At 45.4% G+C, this 27,531-nt stretch overlaps 1 protein-coding gene across 2 annotated transcripts in view; it reads right to left on the minus strand.

Moving 5' to 3' along the window:
* The window catches only part of ADAMTS18 (ADAM metallopeptidase with thrombospondin type 1 motif 18), a 140,491-nt gene that overhangs the window by 75,583 nt on the left and 37,377 nt on the right, over window positions 1–27,531 (minus strand). For both annotated transcript variants that reach the window (XM_060650090.3, XM_060650089.3), the window contains one exon: window positions 788–1,070. In XM_060650090.3, the coding sequence (XP_060506073.2) occupies window positions 788–1,070 (283 nt within the window). The remainder of the gene's footprint in view (window positions 1–787; window positions 1,071–27,531) is intronic.

Genomic DNA, 27,531 nt, shown 5'->3' on the forward strand with positions numbered 1-27,531 from the left:
AAATTCATCCACCAATCTTCAATTTTTTTTTTAAAACATGGCATTAGGACATTTAAAACTACTTTTGGGGCTGACATTGTATTTCTATTAGACACCGCTTGTCTACAAAATGCAAAAGGTTGTGCCCAGGTCACAAACCATGCCCAAGGGTCGCTGTATCTCACTGTCACATCTACTGAGGTGCCAATGTTCTCATATCTCGTGAAGCTATGTTTCAAGAGCTCAAAAAGAACGAATACCCAACCACATCATCACTGGAAGACTGGCTACTTTTCTCATGAGCATAGAAACTAAGATGATATGGGAACCCATAACTAAAAAGTAGGAGATGCTAAACAAAACCAAACAAAAACTTATCAAAATCTTTCCTAGTGGGGCACCTGGGTGGCTCAGTCAATTGAACGTCCAACTCTTGATTTCGGCTCAGGTCATGATCTCACGGCTCATGGGTTCAAGCCCTGCATCAGGCTCCTCACTGGCAGTGCAGAACCTGCTTGGGAGTCTCTCTCTCTGTTCTCCGTCTGTCCCTCCCTCACTTATACTCTCTCTCTCTCAAACTCAACTTAAAAAAACAAAAATCTTTCCTAGTTTAATCTAGAAGAATTAAGAACTGATCACCCAGCTTTTGCCTGACACAGATGAATATTGGTCCATCTCTAACACTAATTTCAGGGGATGCTTAGGGTAGCCCCATTTTAACCTGCAAAATCAACATACCCAATGGCACTCAAGAAAGACTATGGAGGGCCCACATAAGAACAGAGTAAGAAAAAGTTTCCTTACATACATTTCTTGCGTCGTCCACAAAAATGCTGCTTTTGCAACCTTGGGTGGTGATGCTCTCTTTCTTGACTCCGAGATGTGTGGGGCATGTGAGTTGGGGGGTGACCAGGATGATGCCCACTGGAGCCTAGGTAGCCATGGCAACGCTGGATCTTCTCCTCAGCCGTCCTTTTGTACAGTACATGAGGATGATGCCCTGCAGGTGCACTGTAGTTATGTTCCTGGGCCAGCAGCTGAGGTAATGGGGAGATGAGGAATTCATTTTTTCGGGTCCTTATTAGACCTGACTAAAAACCAAACACACAGAAAACATTAATGATTCCATGCATCTCTTTTTTTACCTGGTGATTTTCAGTAACTTTATTGGCTACTTCCTGTGTGTGGGCACTGTACTAAGCAACTGACATGACTTATCTATTTTATATGTACCATTAGCAATTACAATGTTATTACCCCCATTTTAGAGAGGGCGAAGCCGAGGCTAAGGCACTTAAGTAGGAAAGCCAGCACTGGCCTTATAGGGACAGAAAAATAATTTTCCTGTTACTTTTCTAGGTTCGTGGGTCAGACCCCATTGATGAGAGAGCATAAGGCAATCTGAGGGCAAAGCAAACGCTAACAATCCCCTCTCCCCCGACCCTAGGTGGGATATGTGTGATATTCCTCGGACACTCCCAGCTGTGCAAGAATAAAGGAAAGGAAAGAAAACAAATGGTTAAATGATACAGATCACAGTCATGAAGGACATGAGTCTCCATGTGTTTACAAATATCTTAGTAAATTATGAGAAAAAGGCAACCTTATCAGTAGCCTAATCTCCAGAAACCTATAGACTCAGTTTCCTGGAGCCCTAACATCACCCTCCCCTCCATAGTGATGTGGGGAACAAAGGCAAGAAGGAAATGGCAGGTAAATACTCAACATGTCTCCGGAGGCAAGGGAAACAAAAGCAAAAATGAACTATTGGGACCTTACCAAATAAAAAGCTTCTGCACAGCGAAGGAAACAATCAGCAAAACTAAAAGGCAACCCGACAGAATGGGAGAAGATATTTGCAAACGACATATCAGATAAAAGGTTAGTATCCAAAATCTATAAAGAACTTATCAAACTCAACACACAAAAAACAAATAATCCAGTGAAGAAATGGGCCAAAGACATGAAGAGCCACTTCTCCAAGGAAGATATCCCGATGGCCAACCGACACATGAAAAAATGCTCAACATCACTCATCATCAGGGAAATACAAATCAAAACCACCCATATACCACCTCACACCTGTCAGAATGGTTCACATTAACAACTCAGGCAACAACAGATGTTGGCGAGGATGCGGAGAGAGAGGATCTCTTTTGCATTGTTGGTGGCAATGCAAGCTGGTGCAGCCACTCTGGAAAACAGTATGAAGGTGCCTCAAAAAACTAAAAACAGAACTACCCTATGACCCAGCAATTGCACTAGTAGGCATTTATCCAAGGGATACAGGTGTGCTGTTTCGAAGGGACACTTGCACCCCCATGTTTATAGCAGCACTATCAACAATAGCCAAAGTATGGAAAGAGCCCAAATGGCAATCGACAGATGAATGGATAAAGAAGATGTGGTATATATGTATAATGGAGTATTACTCAGCAATCAAAAAGAATGAGATCTTGCCATTTGCAACTATGTGGATGGAACTGGAGGGTATTATGCTAAGTGAAGTTAGTCAGAGAAAGACAACTATCATAGGACTTCACTCATATGAGGACTTTAAGACACAAAACAGATGAACATAAGGGAAGGGAAGCAAACATAATATAAAAACAGGGAGGGGGACAAAACAGAAGAGACTCATAAATATGGAGAACAAACTGAGGGTTACAGGAGGGGTGGTGGGAGGGGGGATGGGCTAAATGTGGAAGGGGCACTAAGGAATCTACTCCTGAGATCATTGTTGCACTATAGGCTAACTAATTTGGATGTAAATTTAAAACAACAAAAAATTAAAATAAAAAAAAAAAAGAATGGCAGGTAAAAAATAATCTCTTTATAACCTGCAGCCCATTGACAAATACTTGAGGCAAATAGAGAGTAAAAGGTTTCTCCAGAAACCCCCTACTGTCATAATATTAATGCCTTACTAAAGGAAAAACAACCTTAGCTTGACAATAGCTAGGCCTCCAGTATCTTATTAATCTTCTAAATTTAACATATGAAAATCCCTTTAGGAACTTCCTCTGGACTTGATCTCCTCCAACTGCATAGTATATAATCAGTCACTCCTCACAAGCCCAGGGCAGCTCTTTTTGCCCACGGGTCCTGTCCCTGCACTTTAATAAAATGACCTTTTTGCACCAAACTCTCAAGAATTCTTTCTTGGCCACAGGCTCCGGACCCCAGCACCTTTCCAAAACCCCATCACCGTTGTAATAACAGATTAACAGGAGAAAAACAGACATTTAGTAACATGTATACCTTCTGTATATATGGGAGTTACCCAGGAAAAGTGACTAACTCCCCAAAAGGGCCCAAGACACCACTTTGTAAATAGTGTCTCTAGCTAAAGGTACAAGATGTTGAGGGGGTGATGGGGGCGGGAGAAGGGCAGTCATGCGAGGTTACGAGAAGCTCAGAAATAAAAAAAGATACGGTCGCGATGCAGATTGAAGTCTTGGCCCTCTCCATGACAAGTTGCTAGAGGTCTGGTCACCCAGACCAATGTTCCTGGTGCAGAGAGGGAGACACCCCCACAAATGGAGATTTCCCTTGCGGATGTAAATGTCGCTTACAAAATGGCAACTTCTGCTCAGTTTACAGAGTGTTTCTTATGTGTGTAGTTTCTTCAAACAATCAGCCTAAAATAATCCTTATGCCCAAGAGGCATAGTTTGGGGCACCGGGAGGTCTCTACTCTCAGAGGCAATGCCCTCAGCCACCATTCCAGACTCTTCACTACTAATCTTGACATTTGTGACTCAGGGCACCGCCTCGTGACATCCTAGAGCCTCTGCCTCTATGAGGTGGGGGACGCGGTGGCAAACGCTGGGCAGAGGGGAGCAGTTTGACAGCAGCCCCGCCCTCAAGGGGCCCACATCAAGCGCGGGAAAAACCGAGACCTTCCATCATGGCCCCACAAGCGCTAAGTAACAGGCTGGCGTGGGTGACGGAGGAGCGAGGGTGCTTATGGTCATCCCCATGGAGGGGCCTGGGGCTGCGTGATCCAGAGACAAATCTGCTAAAATGGAGCGGAAAGACTCAACGAGGATTTCAGCCACCTCCGCTTTGACCTCAGTCTGTCCTTTCTAATCGATGAAACCCTTTCCAGCTTATCTCTTTGCTCAGGCAACAGACCCAGCGGGCAAAGGATCCTGTGGGGACTGAAACGCCCTCCTCAAGCAACAGGGACTGCCCTGACCCCGCGTGACTGACTCCAAGACCAGGATCGATTTGACCTTCACTGCCCACCTGCAGGTACCCACTGACCTTTGGCCCACATTTTCCTTATATAGGCGGGAAGTATTTTCAGCACTTTGGAGACAGTCTTTGACACATGAGTCTCCCGTCTTCCTGGTGTTAGGCTCATTGAAATAAATCCCTTTCTTATTTCCCCACAATTCATCTCTCTGCCTCGGGATTTTGCCAGTGGTGAGTGACCAGACCCGGTCGGTTTGGGAGCCCTGGAGCCAGCCACCGTTTTGCTTCCCAAGTTCACGGCACAAAGTGGGTCTTTTGGCACCAGGTATTTTAGCCGGAACGCACCCGGGCCTTCCCTTCCGCACCGCCACCCTCTCTCTTCCTGCATTTGGTTCAGAAGTTCCTGGACACCCAGAGCCAGGGAGAGGAAGAGTGGTCTGCAGTTTCAGCCTGCCCAGGAGCTTGTTGGAGATGCCAGCTCAGGAGGCCCCCCCAGTGGGCTCAGCTGGTTAAGCATCTGAGTCTTGATCTGGGCTCAGGTCATGATCTCACAGTTTGTGAGATCAAGCCCCGCAGCAGGCTCTGTGCTGACAGTGCTGTACCTGCTTGGGATTCTCTCCGTGTCCCTCTCTCTCTCTCTCTCTTTCTCTCTCTCTGCCCCTACCCTGCGTGCTCGCTCTCTCCAAATAAATAAGCTTAAAAAACAAAAAAGGAGAGACGTGACTCAGGTCTTGCCCCAGATCTGCTGCATCAGAGTCCGCATTTTATTTAGATCCCCTGGTGATCTGTCGGTCTGTGAACCGGCCAGCAATTCTTGAACTCTGCTCCACATCGGAAACACCTAGGGATCCGAAAGGTACGTGCAGACTCCCTCACTCCCAGGCAGGATCTCGTATCATCAAAAACCAACTCTCTGCCCTTGTGACCCATGCATCAGAACTTTTGTCTTTAACCTTTCTGATGATTATCCCAATGCACAAAAGACTTTGTGAACCAGTCCTCCCAGACCTTAGCTTCTTCATGAGCAGAATGGGGAGACTCCTTCCCAGCCCGATACCTTACAAGGCGACCTAGAATCGCCATTGCAGAAATCCATCATACGTGCTCGACTGCAGCAATCTTGATGACTGAGGATGATGGATGATGCATGACTGAATCAACACACACTAAGTGCCAGGCAAGTGCCAGGCACACGACTGTGCAAGAGATACACAAACACAGCATGTGGTTTGCTGGGGAAACAGACGCCTAAGAATTCAAGGATGGTACCAAATGCGAAGGGGGTGTCGGGGTGAGAGCAGATTACTATGGGAGCACAGGGGCGTGTGCGGAGGGGTGGCACCAGATGGGCTGTGCCCGGGGCCTAATGTTAGCCCAATGTTAGGGTGCAGCTTCCCATTCCTAAAAGAAGTCCCAGAACCTGTGGCTTGGTCCTGATTTTCCTCCCCCTGCAGAAGGGTGTTGCCTTCTGAAAGACTGTCTTATGGACTGTAGCCGCACTGACTTATTCTCTAGAACTGGGACACGGACAGATGCCTTCCTTGGCTCAGTCAACTCACACTGAGCACCGAATGAGCAGCCATGTTCTAGGCACTGGCATAAAGAACAGAGGCACACAGAAAGGCAACAGAATAGTTCACATTCATATTCTCGTGGAGATCCAGGGAGAAGAGAAATCGACTGGCAAGATAAAAATTCAGGTAAGTAAAATGCCACAATCCAGGAATCCTGTCCGTCATTGGCTTCAGGCTGGATCTCAGAGTGACCTGTCCTTCCCCACCCAGTCCAGGGTCATGCTGGTAGGTTCTTCCGTCGCTCATTTGGATACTTTCTGTTTAGTCTCCCCAAGCCACCTGCCTCCTCTCCAATATGGTCCCCTGGCATCAGCAAGAGCCCTTGCCCAATGTAATCAACTCATTCCATACACTCAGGTATTGATCTCAAATCCAAATCTCGTTTCTGGGTCCACAGGCCCTGCATACCCTGCCCCGTATGGAGCAGGGCAGCTCTCCCTCCCTTCTCACCTTTCTCAACAGGGCATTTATTTCACTTTTTGAGGCTACAGTGTTCTTTTACTTGAAGGGGAACAGACTTAGCCCCAAACATGCCTCTTGGGCACAAGGATTATCTTGAGCTGTTATTTTTACCCATCAGCCCACCTAGGAGAAGCTCTGAAAGCCAAGAAGAAGTTACCCTTCTGTCAGAGACGTTTGCATTTATAAAGGAAATCAGGACTGGAAACTCATCTCAACGGAGAAGGTGGGGACTTCAATCTGCATAACAACTGAGCCTTTGCTGACTGCCGAGGCCTGCAGAGGCCCCATAACTGCCCCCCTCAACATCTTCTTTTGTCTTTAGCTGGCCACGATATTTAAGGCGGTGTCTTGGGCCCTCCCCACACACACCTGCACATACTTTTTCTTTGACCTCTCATCTCCTGCTCCCAAAGACCTGCTTGGCTGGTGCTTATGTCCCCTTCCCCTCAAAGAAATCACACTCATGGCCCTGTTCCTCTCCCACTTCCAAATTCTCAGAGGCCACAGTTCCTTTGCTCCTGCCTACCTACAAGGATGGAAACAAACATAATGCCCCCCTCTCCCCGCCGCCACCGTGCACTAAAAGTTGCAGGTACGCTCTGGGACAGCAGGAGCCACACCCACCGGCATCCCTGCTGTGAGTCACACGCTATCAGCCAATCAACACTTGTTTATTAGGCGAGGAATGTCTGTGGCCTAAGTGAAGGCAAGGAACTCAGACCCGGGGCCACGCTGAGGACTCGCCGGCACCCCCTCCCCCTGTAGCCGAGGACACCAGACGTGGGAAGTGACCCGGGAGCAAGTCAGTCACTGCAAGGCTTTATTGAAACCCTGTGAGGAAATCTCAGCTGGAAGCAAAGGCAGAATTGGGTCCCTCCGAGGTAGACCTTGGCCTCCCAGGGCCCCCACGCCTTCCGTGCACAGGAAGACAAAAGCCACCATTTACAGTGCCCCGTAGACAGAGTGAACAGTTAAAGGTGGGGGGAGGGGTGATTTATCCACAAAAGCCCGCCTGCCTTACTAACTTCCTAACCTGGTTAAACTAATATCAAAGCGACTTAAGCCACTTAAGTGCCGTAACTGGGCTAACCGGTTTGGAGGCCTTTTCTCTCTTCTCCCCATTTCCTGAGCACCTTAGGCAAACCCAAGGCACAGTGAAAACTCCTGCACTGGGAAAGCATTTAAAAAAAAAAAAAAAAAAAAGGAAAACAGAAGCATTGTCACCCTTTATCTGGACCAACACACTGGGCCCACACAGTCCTCTTATTTCTCAGTTCAGAGTGACAAGGACAAAAATCTAGAATAATTCTTCAACACACAAGAATTTCACAGCGCTGGATATTAAGGAAGAAACGTATTCTTTTTGGCGTTTAATCTGATGGAAAACATTGGAGTCTGACCAAATAAGTACATTTTATGGTTTAAAAATACAGACCCAGCACCTCCAAAAGGAGCCCTCCGTTGAGGTGTGGATTGTGGGAAGCAATCTTGACTTACTGCAACGTTCTGGTTCCAACAGTGATGAGGGAGATGCCCTCAGGTGGCTTCCGGTTAAATGGAGGAGGGAGGGATCAAACAAGAACACAAACAGGTATGAAATATTCCTTTGTGCCAAGCACGAGGGGGAAAAAAGGGGGTTCTATGAGAGAAAATAAGGGCAAGGGCAAGGGCAAAGGGTGAGGAGCTGGGGGGGGGAGTGGGGGGGAAGGTCATAGGAGGCCTTGCTGAGGACAGGCATTTTCATGAGACTAGATCCCTTTCTTGGCAGGGGAAGTCTGGATGGATCTGAGGAGGAAGAAGCCGGGAAGGGACAGGAGGGAACAGAGACCCAGTGAGCTACCAGAAGGATGGAGCCCGAGGACATGCTTAGGCGTCCCCTAAGCTCAGCTCCGGAAGGACAGGAAAGGCCTCACATCCGTGGGGAGACGGATGTGCTAACGCTGACAGCTGCCCCCAGCTACCCACCCAAGGGGACTCCTCTCCCTCAGAGGACAGAGGAAGCCAGAGATAAAGAACCAGCTGCGCCCCCTTCTGGACTGGATACTGTTCCCACATTAAGCGTCAACCTTTTCCAGTTTCAAAGACCTAGAAACCCTGTCACATAGCTTAGCTGCTCAATTTAACAATTCGGTGGCTAAGGACCAAGAGCCAATATCCTACGCAGATCACAGTTTCCCACTTTACACTTTGAAAAAGGAGATACTGTACGATAATATGCTTTGTTAGCAGTTGTTTCCTGTCTCATTTTTTATGTTAATTTTTTTATTTAGAGGGGAAGAGGAGAGAGGGAGGGGCAGAGAGAGGGAGGGGCAGAGAGAGAGGGAGAGAGAGAGAATCCCAAGCAGGCTCCATGCGGTCAGCACAGAGCCTGATGCAAGGCTTGAACTCACGAGCCGTGAGATCATGACCTGAGCTGAGATCAAGAAACAGACGCTTAACCACTTAACCAACGGAGGCACCCAGGTATCCCTAGTTCCTATTTTGGATTTCAATGGCCAAATAATACATAAAGGACACATGCAGGGTATAAATCATACGTCAAGAAATTGCCTTTTACAACACCCTCCCTCTAGGTCCTGTTTTTAAATTCTATCAAAGGCTTTAAACTTAACAGAAAAAGGGAGACTGCAGATTCCAGAAAGGACAAGGTCCTTGTCCTAAGTGACTCGTACCCCGTCACTTATACCTAAGAGTCAAAAACTGATACAATGGATTAGTGATGTAACACAATATAGCTTAAAGAAACGCCTTAAAGTAGTAATAAAAAGACAACCCCCATGGGCAGTACCAAAATTCTCGGTCTCTTTTTAGGAAAGACCAATAGAATAACAAAGGACCCCCCAGGAGGCTGGCTGGACAAACTACCGGCAAAGATAAACATATTTGTGGTTATCAAAAATCAATTTAATTTTCACTTTTTAATTTTTAACCCATCGCTCACCTTGGCAACACAAAAGAATATTGTAACCTCAGTCAAGACATCACATTCTTGTTTTTAAAAAATTATTTTGTCCAAACGAGAGCACCAAAGAATAAATAACCGATTGGTTGCCCAACGTGTATGAGGATCCCCCAAAGAGGAAACCTCGCAGCTCAGAGTCAGCGAAAAGCTTGAGGAAGCACAGCAAATATGAAACAGGAGTCCATCGTCCAGGGGTTGGAGGAGGAGAGAAAGCAAGCATCAGAGAAGCGAGGGACTAGGCAATAAGGAAACGCTGAGAAAGTTTAATGGGGGAAAAGCACTGGCACGAGAATATCTTGGAATTCTGTGAAGAAGTGACAAAAATTAAGATAAAATGGAATGGCACAGAGACCATGTAGGAGGGAAATGCTCAACGTAAAAATGAAATAGACCAGAGGTAAACTTGAAGTTCTATTGCTTGCTAACTGGGCATAAGCATTCTGAACTTCTGGTTGCGTTCCCCCCACAGCCCCCCCCCCCCAATCTGTAAAATAGGAATAAACGTACCTCTAACTTGGGATTTTTCTCACTGATCAAATAAGTGAATATTTACCAGGCACTGTGCTAAATTGTCAACCGCTCCATAAACAGTCACATAAAACATAGAGCCGTCGTGACTTTCAAAAAAGAAATCAGAGGCTTGAGATGACAGAAAAATTGTTTACCCGGGTTCTCGATGAGAATAAGTGGGACTATCTGGACCAACGATCAGGCTGAGGAGACAAAATCTGACATTCTTACGGCAAAAGAATACTGACACTGATAACATCCTCTGTGCTCTACAAAGCGCACAAGAAAACAAAGAAATTGTTCCAAGAAATTCCAAGAAAACAAAGCAGAACTTTTTGCCATCTGCATCTACACAGGCAGAGGTGGTTTAACAGACAACTCAGACAGGCCCCCACATGTGGACGCACCTTTTGAAAAAAGAATGTATATTCAGGATTCCCTATTATGGTCGGAGGGAGCGGGAAATCTCTTACATTTGGGGAGGAAAAGGCCCAAAAATATACATGTCAACAAGAATCTGGCATTTCCCATCTTTTTTTTTTTTCTTTTTTGACAGCAATATCACCATCAACTAGATTCACAACACAAATATGACTTAGAAGGGGATTTAGGTTTTCCCGATTCACGCACACAGTAATCGCCCTCCAAAAAACTGTAAAGCCAGCTCACAATGCACATTTAATCAGATACTATCCATATCCCCCAACTGCTCACAGCCTGGGGAGAGAGGAGACCATGAAGCTACGAGTCACAGTTTTTTCGATTCTGTGGCAGTTAAGAGACTTGTTTATCCTTTCTTACTCCTGAAGAAGTTGACAGACCTCTCAGATACGGATACAAATCAGATCTAGTCCCTGATTTGTAAAATGGGAATAATAATATCACTTCCCTTAGAGGATTTTTAGAGGATTAGAGGAACTAATACTTTTGAAGTGCTTAGAACAGCTCTGGCACAGAGAGACACGTAGTACATGTTTATTATTATCATTATTCCATGTGGTTATTTGAGGGAACAAAGCAGAGAAGTCATGTCGTTTCGAACAGAGTATAGTTATCCTAATTTTGCCCTTCAATTGGGCCTGAAATTCTGAGGTGGCAGAAGTATTCTGTTTATCGAGACAATAATGGGAGGACTACACAAGGCTTTAAGACTGGCAAAGAGACATACTAATGGCGTTTTTGCAAATGTGACTGAAGATATTTAAAGAAGGAGAAACCGTGGATTTTTTTCACCTTGGAGAGTTGCTTAACTCAAAGGTTCTACGTTTTAGTTTTGACTTGTTTGTTGGTTTCTTTCGATGGGGACGGGAAAGACAGAGGGCAGGTGGAGAGAAAATCACCGGGCTGCTCCTCGTCAATGACCCCTTTGGCCCCACTAGAACTTTTTGCCACCTGCATCTACACAGGCAGAGGTGGTTTAACAGACAACTCGAACTTCTGGTTGCTTCTCATCTACACGTTTACAGGTTAAAATGTTGAAACCCAGCGTCGGTCCACTGTGAACACCCCATCTCTTATCCAGCGGCCCTCCATTAAAAAAAGGCAGCAACATGGGGAAAAGGATGCTTTGATTAGCCCCAAGAATAAATGGAATGTCCCTACTGGGAGGAAAAAAAAAAAAAAAAAAGCGAAGTTGCCTTTCTGGAGAATACGGCAGAATGCACCATGACCACAGATTACTGTTCCCAAGTTACATGCTGGCCACATCCAGCGAACACCTGAGCAGATCAATCCAGATGTGCCCTGAGCCCCCTGCCTCTGGTACACACGGGTGCATCACTGAGCAAAGACCAGTTCTCCCGGTGACGCCTGACCTCCGCCAGGCAGGCGAAGTCTCCATGTCCTGTCTGTCTCTATGGCTTTCTGAGTCGTAATGCTGAGGATGAATTAGCAAGAAGAGCTTAAAAAAAAAAAAAAATCTTTCTGCAGAAGTTCTTCAGATTGCCTGGCTTCCCCCCCCCCCCCCTTTCCTGGCTTGGGGTGTCTTGACTACTTCTTCAAACACTCCAGGAAGTAGAGCCCAGGAGACTTTTCTTTCGGGAGGAGACCTCCTCACTGCTAGCAATTCAGGGAAGGATTCCTCCAATACAGACTGGGCACCCATGCCTCAGAAAGAGCCCTTGCTCATCAGCCAGCGGGCCTTACGTACAAAAACTACGGTCCCGGGGGGTGTCCGTTTCCTCAACCTGGGTTCAGATCACTAAATATCACTTCAAACTTCACTGGCCCCATCGGGGGGACCTTTGACATCCCTAAACTGACGTATTTAAGAGCACAACTGGAAAGGCGAAGCTATCACACCTCACAAAGTCGACAGAAGCCTATTTCAATTGCTACTTTGGGAAGCAGCCTCCAAGAGAACCGACTCAGTCATAGCCAGAGGGGGAAAAAACCCTCAAAAATCAAAGGTTACAACAATTAGAACGACTCAACATCAGGTCCACACTTTACCCAGGCCACATCTTCCACTTCCAATTCCACCCCCCCCCCCCCCCGCATGCCTTCTCTTTCCTTCCCTATGTGTAGATCTTTCTGAACTTCCTTTTCCTCCTCTGAGATTTCTCCCTCCCTCCCCCCACCCCCGCCAGCATCCACACTCCCAAAACTAACATCATAGCAAAAAAAAAAAAAAGAACTAGCCTTTGCTTTCCCTTACACTAGACAAAGTTGGCTCCAAAACAATATTAACTAACATGGCTTTGACCATGTGCAATGGTTTAAGCTACTGACACAAAGACGAATCGACTCTTTCCTCCGAGTACTTCAACTATAACCGTCTGTACTGGTATAGAGGATGCCATTCTCGCGGCTCTTCAGAGAGGTTAATAACATATTGATGAAATCTATTCATGTGGCTAATTAAAAATATGCCTGTTGAAATAAACACTTAATGACTTCAACAGCCCAAATCTCACGAGACCAGAGTACAGTGATTCAACACTGGGTTGGGATGTATAAGCCCATTCGGTTCCCATTTATGCCTGTGTCCATCCATTCTCATAAGGGTAGAGACCTCCAAAAAGCTTGTCTCTTTTTTTTTTAATGTATTAATGCCAAAATGGTTGACACGTTTACCCTATTGTATGTATGTTAGTATTAATTTCAAAAAAGTACACAAATGCTCATAAACGCACACAATTTTTAGAAGTAGCCTTAGAAAGAATCTATGTCTCAACATTTAGTAATTAATCCAAGTGGTTAATAATGATCAGCAGAGGTTGGGGAATGTCTCCTTCTCCTCCTCTCCCTTTTCCTTTATTGTACCACCTAGAGGAATAATTCGTTGCTTCCTATGTACCAGACACTCTACAAGGCATCCTATCTGCAAAATCCCACCTGTCACACAGCTCAATTTGATGGGTACTTCCATTAACTTCTCTGCGTCGAGGGGCTGGCTGACCACACAGCCTCTGCTCGCTCTTAACCACACATCCAGTTAGGATTCAGGAAAAGTTGCAGAAACGCTGTATTGTTCACCTGAAATTTACTAAGAGTACAACTCAGATGTTTTCACAAGAATAAACAAATGCATAAATGAATGAACATACATATGTGAGGTGACGCGTTAACTAACCCGAAGAGGGGGACGGGTGGTGTACGTGTAGCAAATCACATCATATGCTTTAAATATTTTACAACTGAATTTGTCTAGTATATCTCCATAAAGCTGAAAAAAAAACCCATAAAAAACAAGGGTTCCAGAGAGGTTATGACTTTTGTGGGGAGTACGATAGCAGCCCATGCCACTTACTCTGAAGGTGGGACTCTTGACAACTAAATACTTCTGAGCTGGCTTAAGGTAGGTCCTAACCTCCCGTCAAGATGGATCCAAAGGACATGGAGAAATACCCATAAATTCAGCTCTCCAGAAATGAAGGCTGGGGTCAAATGGCACTAAAATCAGAGTCATCCCTTTGACTTCCCCTCCCCATTTTCACACCGAAGCGGGGGGTGTTCGACAGTGTAACTGAGAAAGCTTCTCCGTGGATCTAGAGGGAACTGGCTCAATTGTCCTCTGGAATGTAGCCTTACTGGACATCACTGATCTCGTTCAAGATTTCCTTCTGCAAAACTCTGGTTTCTTCCCTTCTAGTTTACTGCAAGTGCTTTGACGGCAGGGCTGGGACACTCTGCTTTGCAACCACTACGGCAGGTCCTGCCTGTCATCTTTGGGAGGGACATACACAGAATAATGAGAAAGGGAAACCACATCTTCCCAGCTCCTCGGAAAGCTAAAACATGCCCTGACAATAAGAACATATATCAAAGCTGCATGACCCTTACAAGCAGTTTGGTCATGAAGACCTTCTCATCTAGGGAAGACTAAGGAGGGAGCCATTCGACAGTCTTGTGTCACATAATCCTCTGTGCTCCAGCCTTTTCTTGAGAATCAGATAGTTTCAAAGGAAGCTTAAGAAAGGATGTCATTTGGAAAACACATGACTACCATAATGGCTGTTGCTTAATTGTGAGGGACCAAGAGGAGATAGCTAGCAGGTCTGGATTTAATAGAAACCAGACTCTCCACCAACTTTGCATGGGACCGTGCCCCCAGCCTCTCCCCCTAGATCATTCCAGGCTTTGGTGCTATGTCGGCTAATAAACAGTCTTCCTTCTTCACATGTCATGTCAGCATCCTGTGGAGGGAGGGGCACGCTACATGTCAGAGAAGAAATAGTCATAACTCATATCCATTGAAGTCATGTTTTTTAATGTCAGTTTCAGAGGTTAAACTTGGGCTTCCAACCTCCAATTCTCATTTTCTCTAACGATGTCTTACCGAATGAGGCATTATGTGGTTAACAATGTTGACAAATGTCAACACATGCTTGATCTCTTGAGCTCCCAACGCTGTCCTGCCCTGTCTTCTCATTCCAGTTTGGTCATGTAGTGCCACAGGTCCAGAATAAAGCGGGGGCCTCCTGTCTTGTCTCTCTGTTGGCAAGCCCTACCCTCTCTCACTCCAAAGTCATTTTTCTAAAGCATCACTTAAAACAGGTCACATTTGGGGTGCCTGGGTGGCTCAGTCGGTTAAGCGGCCGACTTTGGCTCAGGTCACGATCTCGCGGTCCGTGAGTTCGAGCCCCGCGCCGGGCTCTGTGCTGACAGCTCAGAGCCTGGAGCCTGTTTCAGATTCTGCGTCTCCCTCTCTCTGACCCTCCCCTGTTCATGCTCTGTCTCTCCCTATCTCAAAAATAAATAAAACGTTAAAAAAATAAAAATTAAAAAAAAAAAAAAAACAGGTCACATTTGTGCTCTAAGATGAGAGCCAAACAAAGAAATATGGATTTCAAACTGCTTTGCAGTCCAGTCCAGTCCAAATCCAGCCCCAGTCGCCTCTCAAACCATCTTCAATCCTTTGTCATTAAACTGTAGGTACACTGGCTCCATCGATGTTCCATCAACAGGACAGCCCAGCTCCCACCCGGACCATTGTGATCACTGTGTCCTGCATCTAGAATGCTCTATTCCCAGACACCTCCCTTAGTTTTGCCGAAAAGCTGCCTCTTCAAACCACCCTATAAAACAAAGCAAATATTGCCATTCTCTATCTCAGTCAGCTTTATTTTTCCATAGAGCCCTTATCCTTACTTGATGGTCTATCTCCTAGCTATTTGCTTTTGTGCTTCTTGGTTGTTGCTCCCATTAGTTCCATAAAGCCTGGGGCTTGTGTTTCTCTTGCTCATCTCCGGCATGTGGTAGGTGCTCTGTAAACACTGGCAGAGTTAATGAACTAGAAATAAAGCAACATGGGGCGCCTGGGTGGCTCAGTCGGTTTAGCGTCCGACTTTAGCCAAGGTCATGATCTCACCGTTCATGAGTTCAAGCCCCGCATCGGGCTCTGTGCTGACAGCTCAGAGCCTGGAGCCTGCTTCGGATTCTGTGTCTCCCTCTCTCTCTGCCCCTCCCCTGCTCATGCTCTCTTTCTCTCAAAAGTAAATAAACGTGAAAAAAAATTAAAAATTGAAAAAAAAAGAAGGCAACATGCTTAGTACTAAAAGAGACATAAAAATAGGTAAGAGATTGATGCTTACGTTTAAGGATGCTTCTCCTTTGGGAGACAAACATATAACCAATTAATCAGATAGATTATGTCCCTCTCCTGATTCATCATTATGATTTATTTACATGCTTCTCTCGTAAGCTTCTTTACCATCTTGCACGTTACTACAGCACTTACCAAAGAGAGGTATATGCTCTTGGAACTTAGCTGGCATTGGCATGACACTCAACTCATGCCGAAGGAACGAGGAATATACAAAATTCCACGGGAATGCAAAGTCAGACCACCTCTGAGAATGATATCAAACTCTTGTACATTGAGAAGTGGCTGAGGGTTTTGAAGGGAAAGCCAGAAGAACCCATCTATGTTATAGAAAACTGGCAAGGGGCACCTGGGTGGCTCAGTCAGTTAAGCGTCCAACTTCGGCTCAGGTCATGATCTCACAGTCTGAGTTCAAACCCCAGGATGAGCTCTGTGCTGACAGCTCAGAGCCTGCTTCAGATTCTGTGTCTCTCTCCCTCTCTGCTCCTCCCCCACTTGTAACCTGTCTCTCTCTCTCTCAAAAATAAACATTAAAAAATGCTTAAAAAAAGAAAAAGAAAAATGGCTAGACCCAAGTCGTAGGGATTCTGCCTTCCCTAACAGTGGAGGATATGCTCGTGTGACACTCTGTATAGGCTGCCTGCCATTTTTGTGAAACAGGCCAAAAATTTAGACAATAGAAAATTATAAAATTACACGTTAAGTAACATCCAGTTTATCAACTCATGATACCATCATTGCTTCAGATTGCTTTCTCAAAGAGCCTAAGCATTCCAGATACAGGTGTTGCGGTACTGAAATCTAAACTGTCAATACCAAATCAGTTCGGATTGGTATTTTCACCGGAGTATCGCTATCAAAACTCTAACTCCTTGCTAGCTGGAAAGCAATCATCAGGAGATTATCGGCACTCCCTGCTATTTATAGTCTCACCACGCACACTTCCTGGGCTTCTGAGTTTGGAGAGTAGGGAATCTAGGTAGCGGATGTCTAATACACATTTGCCAAAAGGAGTGATGGTCCTAGAAGAAACAACTGGCACGTGTCCTGTGACTCAGCCGGAGGGGCACAAACAGAGTCTGTCGTGATTTGCGAGATGGCGCAACTCGTTTGGGGGGGAATACGTGACGCTCCTCCATTCCCAAGGCTGCTGCCCACGGACACACGGCATCAGGAAGACAGATGTTTTTCCTTGTTTCTGTAGTGGTGATGGGTTATGTCAAAGTCTCCACCCCACTTTGCCCCGCCTTCTTTGGAAATGACAGCACTCATTTGTTTCAAAGGTAGCTGGAGCTGGAAGCCAAGCCAGTAACCAGCTGTCAGAGATGTGATGAGGTACGCCACGTGGTGCCCACTCATTGGGTAGCTGCAGAGAGGGGCTGGGCGGCTGACTGGGCTTCCCAAGCTCTCGCAGGGGTGGTGGGGAAGAGCCAGAGATGAACAGTGTGTTGGAAACGGCTGGTCCCAATTTTCTTCAGTTATTTACCTTCTCCCGCCCCTCCTTCACCCCCTGCCTTAAGGTAAAACCAAGGAAAATAATCATAGGATTCTGGGATGTTAGCATTTGTGTACTTCATCGCCTCTGATTTTACAGAGAAAGAAAACGGGTTCCACGGAGAACAAAGGAATTGCCCAAAGCCAACTTTCTAGAATACAGACTACAAACTGGTGTCCACAGACCCAGGCTGGCCTTCTGTAGGTTTCTCCCCACCCCCGGCTTTATTGAGATGTAATTGACAAATAAAAACTATATATACTTAAGCTGTGCAGTGTGATGTTTTGATAGACGTACACAGTGTGAAACGGTTACCAGAATCAAGCTAATTAACATATCCATCGCCTCACAAGGTTACCATATATTATGTACCTGTGTTGAACACTGTAAGATCTTCTCTTAGCAAATTTCAAGTATTCAATACAGTATTGTGAACTACAGTCACCATGCTATACACTAGATCTTCAGAATTTATTCGTCTTGCCTAACTGATATTTTGAACCCTTTGACCAACATCTCTCCATTGCCCCACCCTAGGTCCATGGCAATCCCCATTCTATTCTCTGATTCTAGGGGTCGACTTTTTTTAGGTTCCACGTACAGGTAGTATTTGTCTTTCTCTGCTTGGCTTATCCCACTTAGCACAAGGTTCACCCCGTTCATCCATGTTGTTACAAATGACAGGATTCCTTCCTTCTTTATGGCTGAATACTACTCCATTGCATATGTGTACCACATTTTCTTTACCTGCTCATCCCGACAGGCACTTAGGTTGGTCTCCTCCCTTGGCTATTGTGAATAATGCTGTAGTGAACGTGAGGAAGCAGAACCCTCGCTGAGACCCTAATTTCACTTCCTTTAGATATATATCCAGAACTGGAATTGCTGAATCATATGGTAGTTCAATTTTTGTTTGAGAAACCCCCATACCGTTTTCCGTAACGACCACATATTCCCACCAACAGCGTACGAGGGTTCCCTTTTCTCCATGTCTTTGCAACACCTGTTATCTTGTCTTTTTTGATCATGGCCATTCTAACAGGTGCGAGGTGATATCTCATTGCAGTTTTGATTTACATTTTCTTGCTAATTAGCAATGTTTAATATGTTTTCACATGCCTGTTGGCCATCTGCATGTCCACTCAGGTCCTTTGCCCATTTTTAAGATCAGGATATTTGTTTTCTGGCCGAGTTGCCTGAATCCCTGATATATTTAGGATATTAACCACTTATCAGATAATACAGTTTGCAAGCTGTTTTCCATTCTGTAAGTTGTCTCTTCACTTTGTTTATTGTCTCCTTTGTTGTGCAGAAGCTTTCCAGTTAGATGCAATCCTATTGGTCTATTTTTGCTTTTGTTGTGTGTACTTTTTGGGTCACATCTGAAGACTCATTGCCCAGAGCAATGTCAAGATGCATTTTCCTTATATTCTCTTCTAGTAGTTGTTAAAAAAGAGACAAGAGTCCCCAAATAGAGTCACTTAGGCTACATGCCCCGTCACCATACTTAACTTAATTACGGTTTTGGCCTCTTTCAGGAATGCAATCTTAAACCAGTCAATCAGAAACTACCCGGTCAGCACTAGGACATAATTTGCCTGAAAGACCCCTGTTTTTTCCCCTAAAGGACGGTGGCCTCACCACAACCAATCTACTTTTGTTTTTTTGCCAATATAATTTTCTTGTCCCACTCCCTTCTGCCTATAAAAACCTTCCCCGTTGTACAGCTATTCCTGGAGTTCTTTTCTATCCATTACATGGGTTGCTGCTTACTTCCCAAATCGTGGAACAAAGCCAACCCGATCTTTAAAATTTACTCAGTTGAATTTTTGTTTTCTGACATAGTTTTACATTTTCCAGTCTTCGGCTTAAGCCTTTAATTCATTTAGCTGCACCGTTGTAAAGGTATTTTCACGCATGGATAGTTGTTCAAACTGATGTGTCTACGAGGGGTCGAGCGCTGGCAACTTCTCCACCTTCCTGCGGACGGAACTCTCCGCTCAGTAGGTTTGTTTTTCAACCCTGTGTTAATTTCATTTCATCCCATGTTTTGAGAGAAGTCAGAAATGCTATTTGGTACAGAACAGCTTTTGGACGGCAGCTAAGAAGTGGCCGCCCCCACCCTTCCCCATTGTCCCAAGTTGCTCATTCCCTGACTAGTCTGGTGCCTGTGGACATTTGGCTTTGAGGCCTCTGCCTTAATTCAGCCCTATATTTGATGTACTGCTTATGTAAGACTCATGTCTCATTATCCAAGGCATTTCTTTTTCCTTTTTTTCTATCTGCCAGATTACCCAGCACAATGCCAACTCCACATATGTGCCACACACAAATGTAGCTATTAAGGAAAAGGAATCTAGTTATGAATGGAGAGACTGCAGTGAGCAAAGGGAAAAAGAAGTGGGATTTTGCGTCCGGACTCAGATTCAAGTTCTGAGTCCACACCTTAAAATCTCCGTAACTTTTCATTTATCTGCATTCCCCCCCTTAGCCTCAATTTCCTGAACTGTAAAACGAGAATAAGAGAATTCTTTTTTTTTTTTTTTTTATAGCATCGCTTGGGATTTATCAGGAAATGCCTGAAAAGCACACTGCTTGGTGACAGAGCTTCACTAAGAGATCAATGAGTGGTCACTGCATGAGGCAGGGAGATGAACACAGCTTTCTTGGAAGGCTGGAGAAGAAGCCTAGTTTATTTACCTCGTCAAGTCTGTGAGTTTGCAAACACTTGGTGTCTTCATGCAGAAACAAGCTACGGAAGCCTGCCATGGGTAAACATTTCTGTTCTGTGAACCAAACTGCCCTTCTGTAGCATCCAGATTACTACTCCAAACAGATGTCACAGATGGAGAAGGGGAGCCTGGGGGCAAAAATAGCAAATGACCTTTTGCGTTAAATTAAACTAATACTCTCCATCCAGATTCGGCTTCAGAAAGACACAAATAAGACAGGATGTTAGACAAACACATATGCTGTTAACTCGTTAACATATAACTGAGGGATTAATTGAGCGTGTGCAGCGATTTCCAAGTTTTGCTTGATGCTCTCATAGATTTCCTTGGCTCATCCGACAGTCATGCAAATTCTCTTCCTGTTACAAGCTAGTGTGGCAGGAAGATGAGAAGGAGCTTTCTTGCCAAGTGTTGGGTCACTTCCATCTGATATCAACAGTTACGTATTAGTCTGTCATGGGTCGTGGATCAGTTTACAGACTTGTTCAAATGTCAGATGGCTCAGGCCACCCTTGTCCTGGGATAAGTTGTATTTTCAATAAGCCACATACGTGTAGGCTTCCAGATCACTGTTAAAAATGGACAGGTAGTTCTTGGGAGCAGTTTCCAAGGCAATATTCGAGAGCAGGCACAGGAAGGCAGCTCTGTCACAAGCCAGCCACGCATGCCACATACCCATTCTTTCGTTTTATCGTAAAGCGTTGTACGTGCAGTGAATTGTGTCTGCCCTCATGTCTCTCCTTTGATCAGAGATTACAGACTGCATATCTGGTTTCCCAGGATCATATCGAGAAAATCAGCAGCAAGATGTTGAGTTCTTTAACTTCTGCCCAAAACAAAGGGTTCCATTTGATTCTCCAAGCATAGCTAAGATAACATGTGAACTGAGATGACAGTCACTATCTTACTTTTATCCAGCAATGACCAAGACTATACGTAAAATGGTACGTCTTCTATCTAGTTGTTGACGTATTTGATGACCTCGACCCTCATCTGGCTGCTGTGGCTTCAGCTACCCAGCTTGAGAGAGAAAGATGGTACGTGCTCTTGAGTCCCTCTGGCTTTATCTCTCACTATTACTCCCTCTCCCCACCCCCACTCTTTAATACTTCATAAGCAGGCTGGCTTTCCTGTTGTTATTTAAACTTGTCAAACCTGTTTCTGACTTTCTCCAGGAGGAATACTGTAAACCCCACGCTCTCTATAAGGCTGGATTTACTTTCTCAGAAAACTCTTCCCTGACCATTTAATCAAAAACACCTCTCCACAGGTCATGATGGTGGGCAACACCGTGGTCATGCCATCGACTGGAACCAAATGTTTGCATTCAAATTCTGGTTCCACTACTTGTAAGACTTGTGACCTTGGCTGAGTTATTTGACCCTTTGGGCCTCAGTTTTCCTGAGAATAAATGAAGGTTTCGGCTTGCTTGGAGCATTAGCGACATTAATATACGTAAACCACCTAGAAGAGTGTCTGACACATAGTGAGTGCCTGGCTGGCCTATTTCATTTGCGGTTTCATTGCCTCCAAGTATCAGATGTCTCAACTGACTGGTTATCTTTTTCACTAGTATGTGGGGTAGTAGAGAGAAGGGACCCTGTATATTCTTGTCCAAATTTTTATCCCTAGCTTCCTGGCACTGAGAGTGGTGTCTGAGGCATGACAGATTCTGACCAAGTATCTCTTGACTGAATGAACGATGTCCAAGCGACGCTCTGGTGACAAGACTGCAGCCATTAATGATGCTGGCAGCAGTCAACTAAGAAGTCATTAGTTAGAGAACCAGGGACACCATTCAATAATGAGTAAAAGCAAGAGGGCCCCAAACCTTGCATTATCTAATTCCATAAAATGCATATAAGATTACAGCCTATGTGAGGAGTTTGGGTTTATTTTGGTTGTTTCTGTTTTGGAGGAGGGGGAAGGGTGAGGGCAGGTTCGGAAAACTCCCCACATCACAGCACATGACTGTCAGATTAATTCATCCAACAAATACTTAATACTTATAAGGGGCTAGGCATGGACCTAGGAACGAAACCGCCCTGGCCCCTGCCTCAGGGTGTTCAGCTTCTGACCAAGGAGACCAAGTGTTAAACAGATGTCACAAGACACCCTCTTTCCGCCCCTCTCCCCCGCCCCCCAGGAGCTGGGGAGATCACTGAAGGGGCACCTAAGATTTCTTCAAAGAAGGGGTATGGAAGCTGGGTCTTTAATGAGGCTAGTGTCAGTCAGTTGAACCTGGCAGGGGAGGGAGAATAACCAGCTGATGGAGCTAGCAAGGCGGGTGGGGTGGGGTGGGGAGGGATATCCAGGTGAGGGAGCAAAGTTGAAGGGCGCAGCAGCCTGCAGCTATTTGATTGGTCAAGCATAGAATGGTTATGTGCACTAGCATGTATATGCTTTAGGGGGTGGAAAGAGGCAGATTTTTTTTAAAGCCCTAAGTGGAAAAAAGATAATGTGGGGCGCCTGAGTGGCTTGGTCGGTTAAGCGTCCGACTTTGGCTCAGGTCATGATCTCACGGTCCGTGGGTTCGAGCCCCGCGTCGGGCTCTGTGCTGATAGCACAGAGCCTGGAGCCTGCTTCAGATTCTGTGTCTCCCTCTCTCTCTGCCCCTCCCCTGTTCATGCTCTGTCTCTCTCTGTCTCAAAAATAAATAAACGTTAAAAAAAAAAAAATTTAAAAGATAATGTGAAACCTGTATACAATGATGAACAAAAACGACATTATTAGTAAAAACTTAACAACCAGCTGACATTGAAACAGCCAGAATTTCACAACGTGAGATAAAACCCCAAAAGCCATTCTGTTCATTAAAGCTGGCGACTTTGGACTTTATCCTGAGAAAATTGGAGAGTCATTCAGGGATCTTAATCCCGAGGAGAGCTAGTGTAGGTGAAATGCGTAAGATGGATCGAAAGGAAGACAAGACCCCATCAGAGGCTTTGCCTGGGTTTCTGGAAGAGAAAACGGCAACAGAAACCAAGCAATGAAGGCAAAGAGGGAGTAAACACATGTTTAAAAATTAAGGTTGTAGACTTATAAGGGTTTAGTTACTGAGAGTGGGTAGGTGAAGAAGGTACTCAGATCCCTTTTGGGGGCAACTGGGTAGACCAAAGGCGAAGAATCACTCAACGCTGCTGACTTCCTGTAGACAGCCCCTTGAACCCGTCAAATGTATACTGTCCAATACAATAGCCACCAGCTATGTGTGGCTACTTATATTTACATTTAACTCATTTAAATGAAAAAAAAAACTAAAAGCACGGCTTCTGAGTCACACTAGCCACATTTCAAGCGCTCGTCAACCACCTGTGGCTAGCAGCTACCATAGCGGACAGTGTAGAAAGTTCTATTGGACACACCGTGTCACTATCCTACCATCAGTTTCATCCAATAAATTGTCGCTGATCTTATACATTTAGATTTTGTTTTCCTTTTAAGTCTAAAAGGTGTCAGGCTACTTGTACATACAGAAACCTCCATCTACCTACAGGTATAAATTAAATGCCACTGTACACGTGCATTTGGAAGAGAAATGTGGTAAGATTAGAAACCAACCTTACACAATTTCTCAGTCCTAGAGAAGTGTAAGAGAGGCTTGCGGCAAACAAGTTGGAACCTGGAAAGGTCAAGCAACAATTATTTGGGTGTTCCTGATAAAGCATTAACAGCCATGGGGAGAGGAGGGGTCAACGATAAGGATCTATCGATCTCCCTTTTAATCCCTGTAAAGGGCTTTATGAACAATTATAATCTGCTAGAGTTAGAAATAACGGGAATTATAATACCCAAAAACAATAGCGAAAACTACAACGACAATTTGGTTCCAAAATCGAACAGAAGGATGGGGCGCCTCGGTGGCTCAGTCGGTTAAGCATCCAACTCTTGGTTTCAGCTGAGGTCATGATCTCGCAGTTTCCTGAGTCTGAAGCCCGCCATGGGGACTGCTGTGGCAGTGTGGAGCCTGCTGGGGATTCTCTCTCCCCATCTCTCTGCCCGACCCCCGACTTGTGCTGTCTCTGTCTCTCTCAAAATGAATGAATAAACTTAAATTCAAACTGAACAGAAGGGAAAGCTACTGTTTTCTTCATGCACAGTGAAGGCAAGGGGGACTCAGGGGTTCCTTTCCAATCAACAAATCCTCCACTTTCAGACTTTTGAAAGGGCCTCACAAAGGGGTAAGGTGGCCTGGTGGATTTGACAGAGGCACCCCAACTTTGAGAAATGTAATTCACACTGCTATTAATAAAATATGTTCCACTGACCGCCTATGTTCATAGACACTTTAATACCAGAGAGCCCCTCTCGCTTACGTGACAGTCACACAGAAATTGAACAAAGGTGATGCGAAGCATTTAATCGAATTGTTGACCGCATACAATGCACCAGTCACAACCAGTAATGTTGGTATCCGCCTATGGCTGGTGAGGATATGGATAACCTTCCCTCATCGGTAGGGCTTCATGAGAATCCTCTGGTCTAAGTAGATCTGAGGAAGGACACAGGGAGCCATAGCACCAGAGGAGACAGGAGGAAGGCTCATGAAATTTACCTTTGGGCAAAGCAGAAACCATACCATGTCTTCTCCCGACTCAATCAACAGTTAGTAAATGGGGTTTGAGATGGGATTAGAAGGTGAGTAGGAAGGGCGGGGGGGAGCCGAAGTCCTCTGAAATCCCTCTAAAGCCCACAGGGCCTGGCCCTTGCCTACCTCCAAGCCCTCACCAAGGAGCCACTCCTCCAGCCGCCCACCCAGCGCGGCTCCACTGCGTGGCCTCTCTGGTTTCTCAGGCCAGACATGCTTCCTCCTCCTACAGAACATGTGCACAAGCCATTCCCTTCTCCTAGTTAAGAGGAGAAGCCCCTTAACTCTCTTGCCCCTACCTCTCTGTTTGATCACTGTTTTCTTTAGGGCTAACTCCTCTCAATCCCCCTCCACCAAGCATGCCTTCACTGTACCACACGTCTTTCATGTGAAGCATTTACTGATGTATGTGTGTGTGTGCGCTCTCTCTCTCTCTCTCTCTCTCTCTCTCTCTCTCTCAGAGAGTGAGTGAGGGGCAGACAGAGAGAAAGAGAATCTTAACCAGGCTCTATGCTCAGTGCAGAACCAGACCGGGGGCTCAATCCCATGACCCTGGGATCATGACCTGAGCTGAAGTCAACAGTCAGACACTCAAATGACTGAGCCACCCAGGAGCCCCAGGAATATCCCTTTTAAAAAGCCCATCATTCCATCTCTAGCACCTACCAAAGGCTCTGACATTGAGTAGGAGTCAAATAAATAATAATAAAAGGATGGGATGGACAAGGACAAACAAGAGTATGGAGAAATCTGGACTAGGGAAAGCTTTTTGGGGGTGTCTGGGTGGCTCAGTCGTCTGACTTTAGCTCAGGTCATGATTTCACGGCTCGTGAGTTCAAGCACCACGTTGGGCTCCGCACTGACAGCTCAGAGTCCAGAGCCTGCTTCTGATTTCTGTGTCTCCCCCACTCTCTCTCAAATAAACACTAAAAAAAAAAAAAAAAAAAAAAATTGTTTTAAGAAAGGAAAAGCCTTTGGGCATATTTGGACTTATTCTAGAAAAACGTGATAGACAGGATTACTGCTCGTGTCCCTACCTCTGCTACTACAAGGAGTGTTACTACAAGCTCCAGGGTCAGTAATGGTTCTCTTTGACATTCAGGAAACACTTACCGCTATGAACCAGGCAGGGCGCCAGGCTGTCTCACTGACCTGATAGCACTCCGGGGTAAGACAAATTCCATTAATATTTTGTAGATGAGGAAACCAAGCCTCAGAAAAAGTTAAGCCACTTGCCCACGGCCACCCAGCTGGTCTGGGAGAGCCAGAATTTCTAGCGGTCACCTGAGAACCAAACTCAAGCCCTAGACCTATAACGCTCTACCATATTCCACCCAAGTCTCCTAGAGCATCAAAGAATTTTTAATCTCTAGACATTCCCATTGAGTAAATAAAGGTATTGCCACTTCACAGTGATGGAAGCCAAGAGGTTAATCGACTTACTGGGTTTGCTACAAAGGGAAATCTGAAATATCAGCAGAAAAAAAAAAATCAATATGGCTTCAAACTGCTGCAAATTAAAAACAGATCGCAGCCTTTTTACCAAAATATGACTACATTTCAGCATAAAGTCATTTAAAAATAACTGTTTCCAGACACCATATGGGGTATGTACCAGTTTCACATGATTAGTATAATTTTTGAAGGAAGTTGTTATCAGAACCACAAAGTTGAAAAACTATTTTCAACCAAACCGCAGGAAATAGTCGAAGGTAAAAACCTTAATGAGAAAACAAACGTTGAGGGGAAGACAACAGATCAGGAGCAAACCTGCAAAGAGCAAGCTCTAACTTCCGGCACACGGGAGGGATCTCGATTCCCAGAGAGCGCGTGAGAAAAGAGGATAGGTTTATTTCGTGAGCCAAAGTCACAGGGCAGGTGAACTCCCAAAACAGTATGGCTTTCACAGAGTTGCCCACTGAAGGCTATCCCAGCTTTGTCCACTAAACACATGACAATCTGCATGGCATTTTAAGACACTCTTATTATCCTAGATCTAATACTATTGATTCCACAGGAAGAGAAAATAGTCTCAGAACCTGTTTCACAGAGTGGAAAGAAGACAAATCAACCATGGGGAAGGGAGGAAACTTGGGGCATTTAGTTATCTCTGTGTACTGAAAGAGAAATGGGCAGGATCCTCATTTTCCCAATTATCTTAAAAGTAAAAAAGTCCCCAGGAAATTCTGGTACTTAAGGCAGAGGTGGCCACACACTGGTAACACAGAGATGTACTTTGTTTTGTCTACAGAGGGCTTTTTATTTTTTGAAAGTTTATTTATTTTGAGAGACAGTGTGTGTGTGAAAGTGCGCAAGCAGGGGAGGGGCAGTGAGAGAGGGAGAGACAGAATCCCAAACAGGCTCCAGGCTGTCAGTACAGAGCCCGATGCGGGGCTTGATCCCATGAACGGTGAGATTATGACCTGAGCCGAAATCAGGAGTCGGATGCTTAACCGACTGAGCCACCCAGGCCCCCCCAACAGAGAGCTTCTTACAAAAGCGATGAATAAGTCGCCTACGTTAAACATGGGAAGATTTCACATCCGAGATGCGTGGCTTGTCTAACGGAGAGAAGCCCCTATTCCTGTTTGCCACAAGTTCTCCTGTGCCCTCGTATGCACACGATCCATCAGATGGCTTATTTGCATATCCTGCCCGTTGCCCGGATTTGCATTTGCGACACCAGGTTTAATGAACAATGACAGTGAGAACCTGGACGAAGCAGTCAAAATAGCAGGAAACCCGTAGGTGGTGTAGCACGTATTCCAAGGAAAGGGAGGGTCCGTCATCAAAACTGTCAAATATTTTGCAAAGGTCAGATAACCTAAGGGCTGAGAGCAATGTACCAGTTTCGGCCACGCAGAGCATGTGAGAACTAACTCTGGTCACAACAATTTGAAGGCATTTCTCTCAGCTTGGTTTCTCAGCCTCTGCTCTTTGGGGCAAGTCTGTTGGTGGGGTCCTTCCCGGGCACTGTGGCGTGG

The sequence above is a fragment of the Panthera onca genome, chromosome E2 (assembly GCF_046562875.1).
Source record: "Panthera onca isolate mPanOnc1 chromosome E2, mPanOnc1 haplotype 2, whole genome shotgun sequence".
In the NCBI taxonomy this organism is placed as follows: Eukaryota; Metazoa; Chordata; class Mammalia; order Carnivora; family Felidae; genus Panthera; species Panthera onca.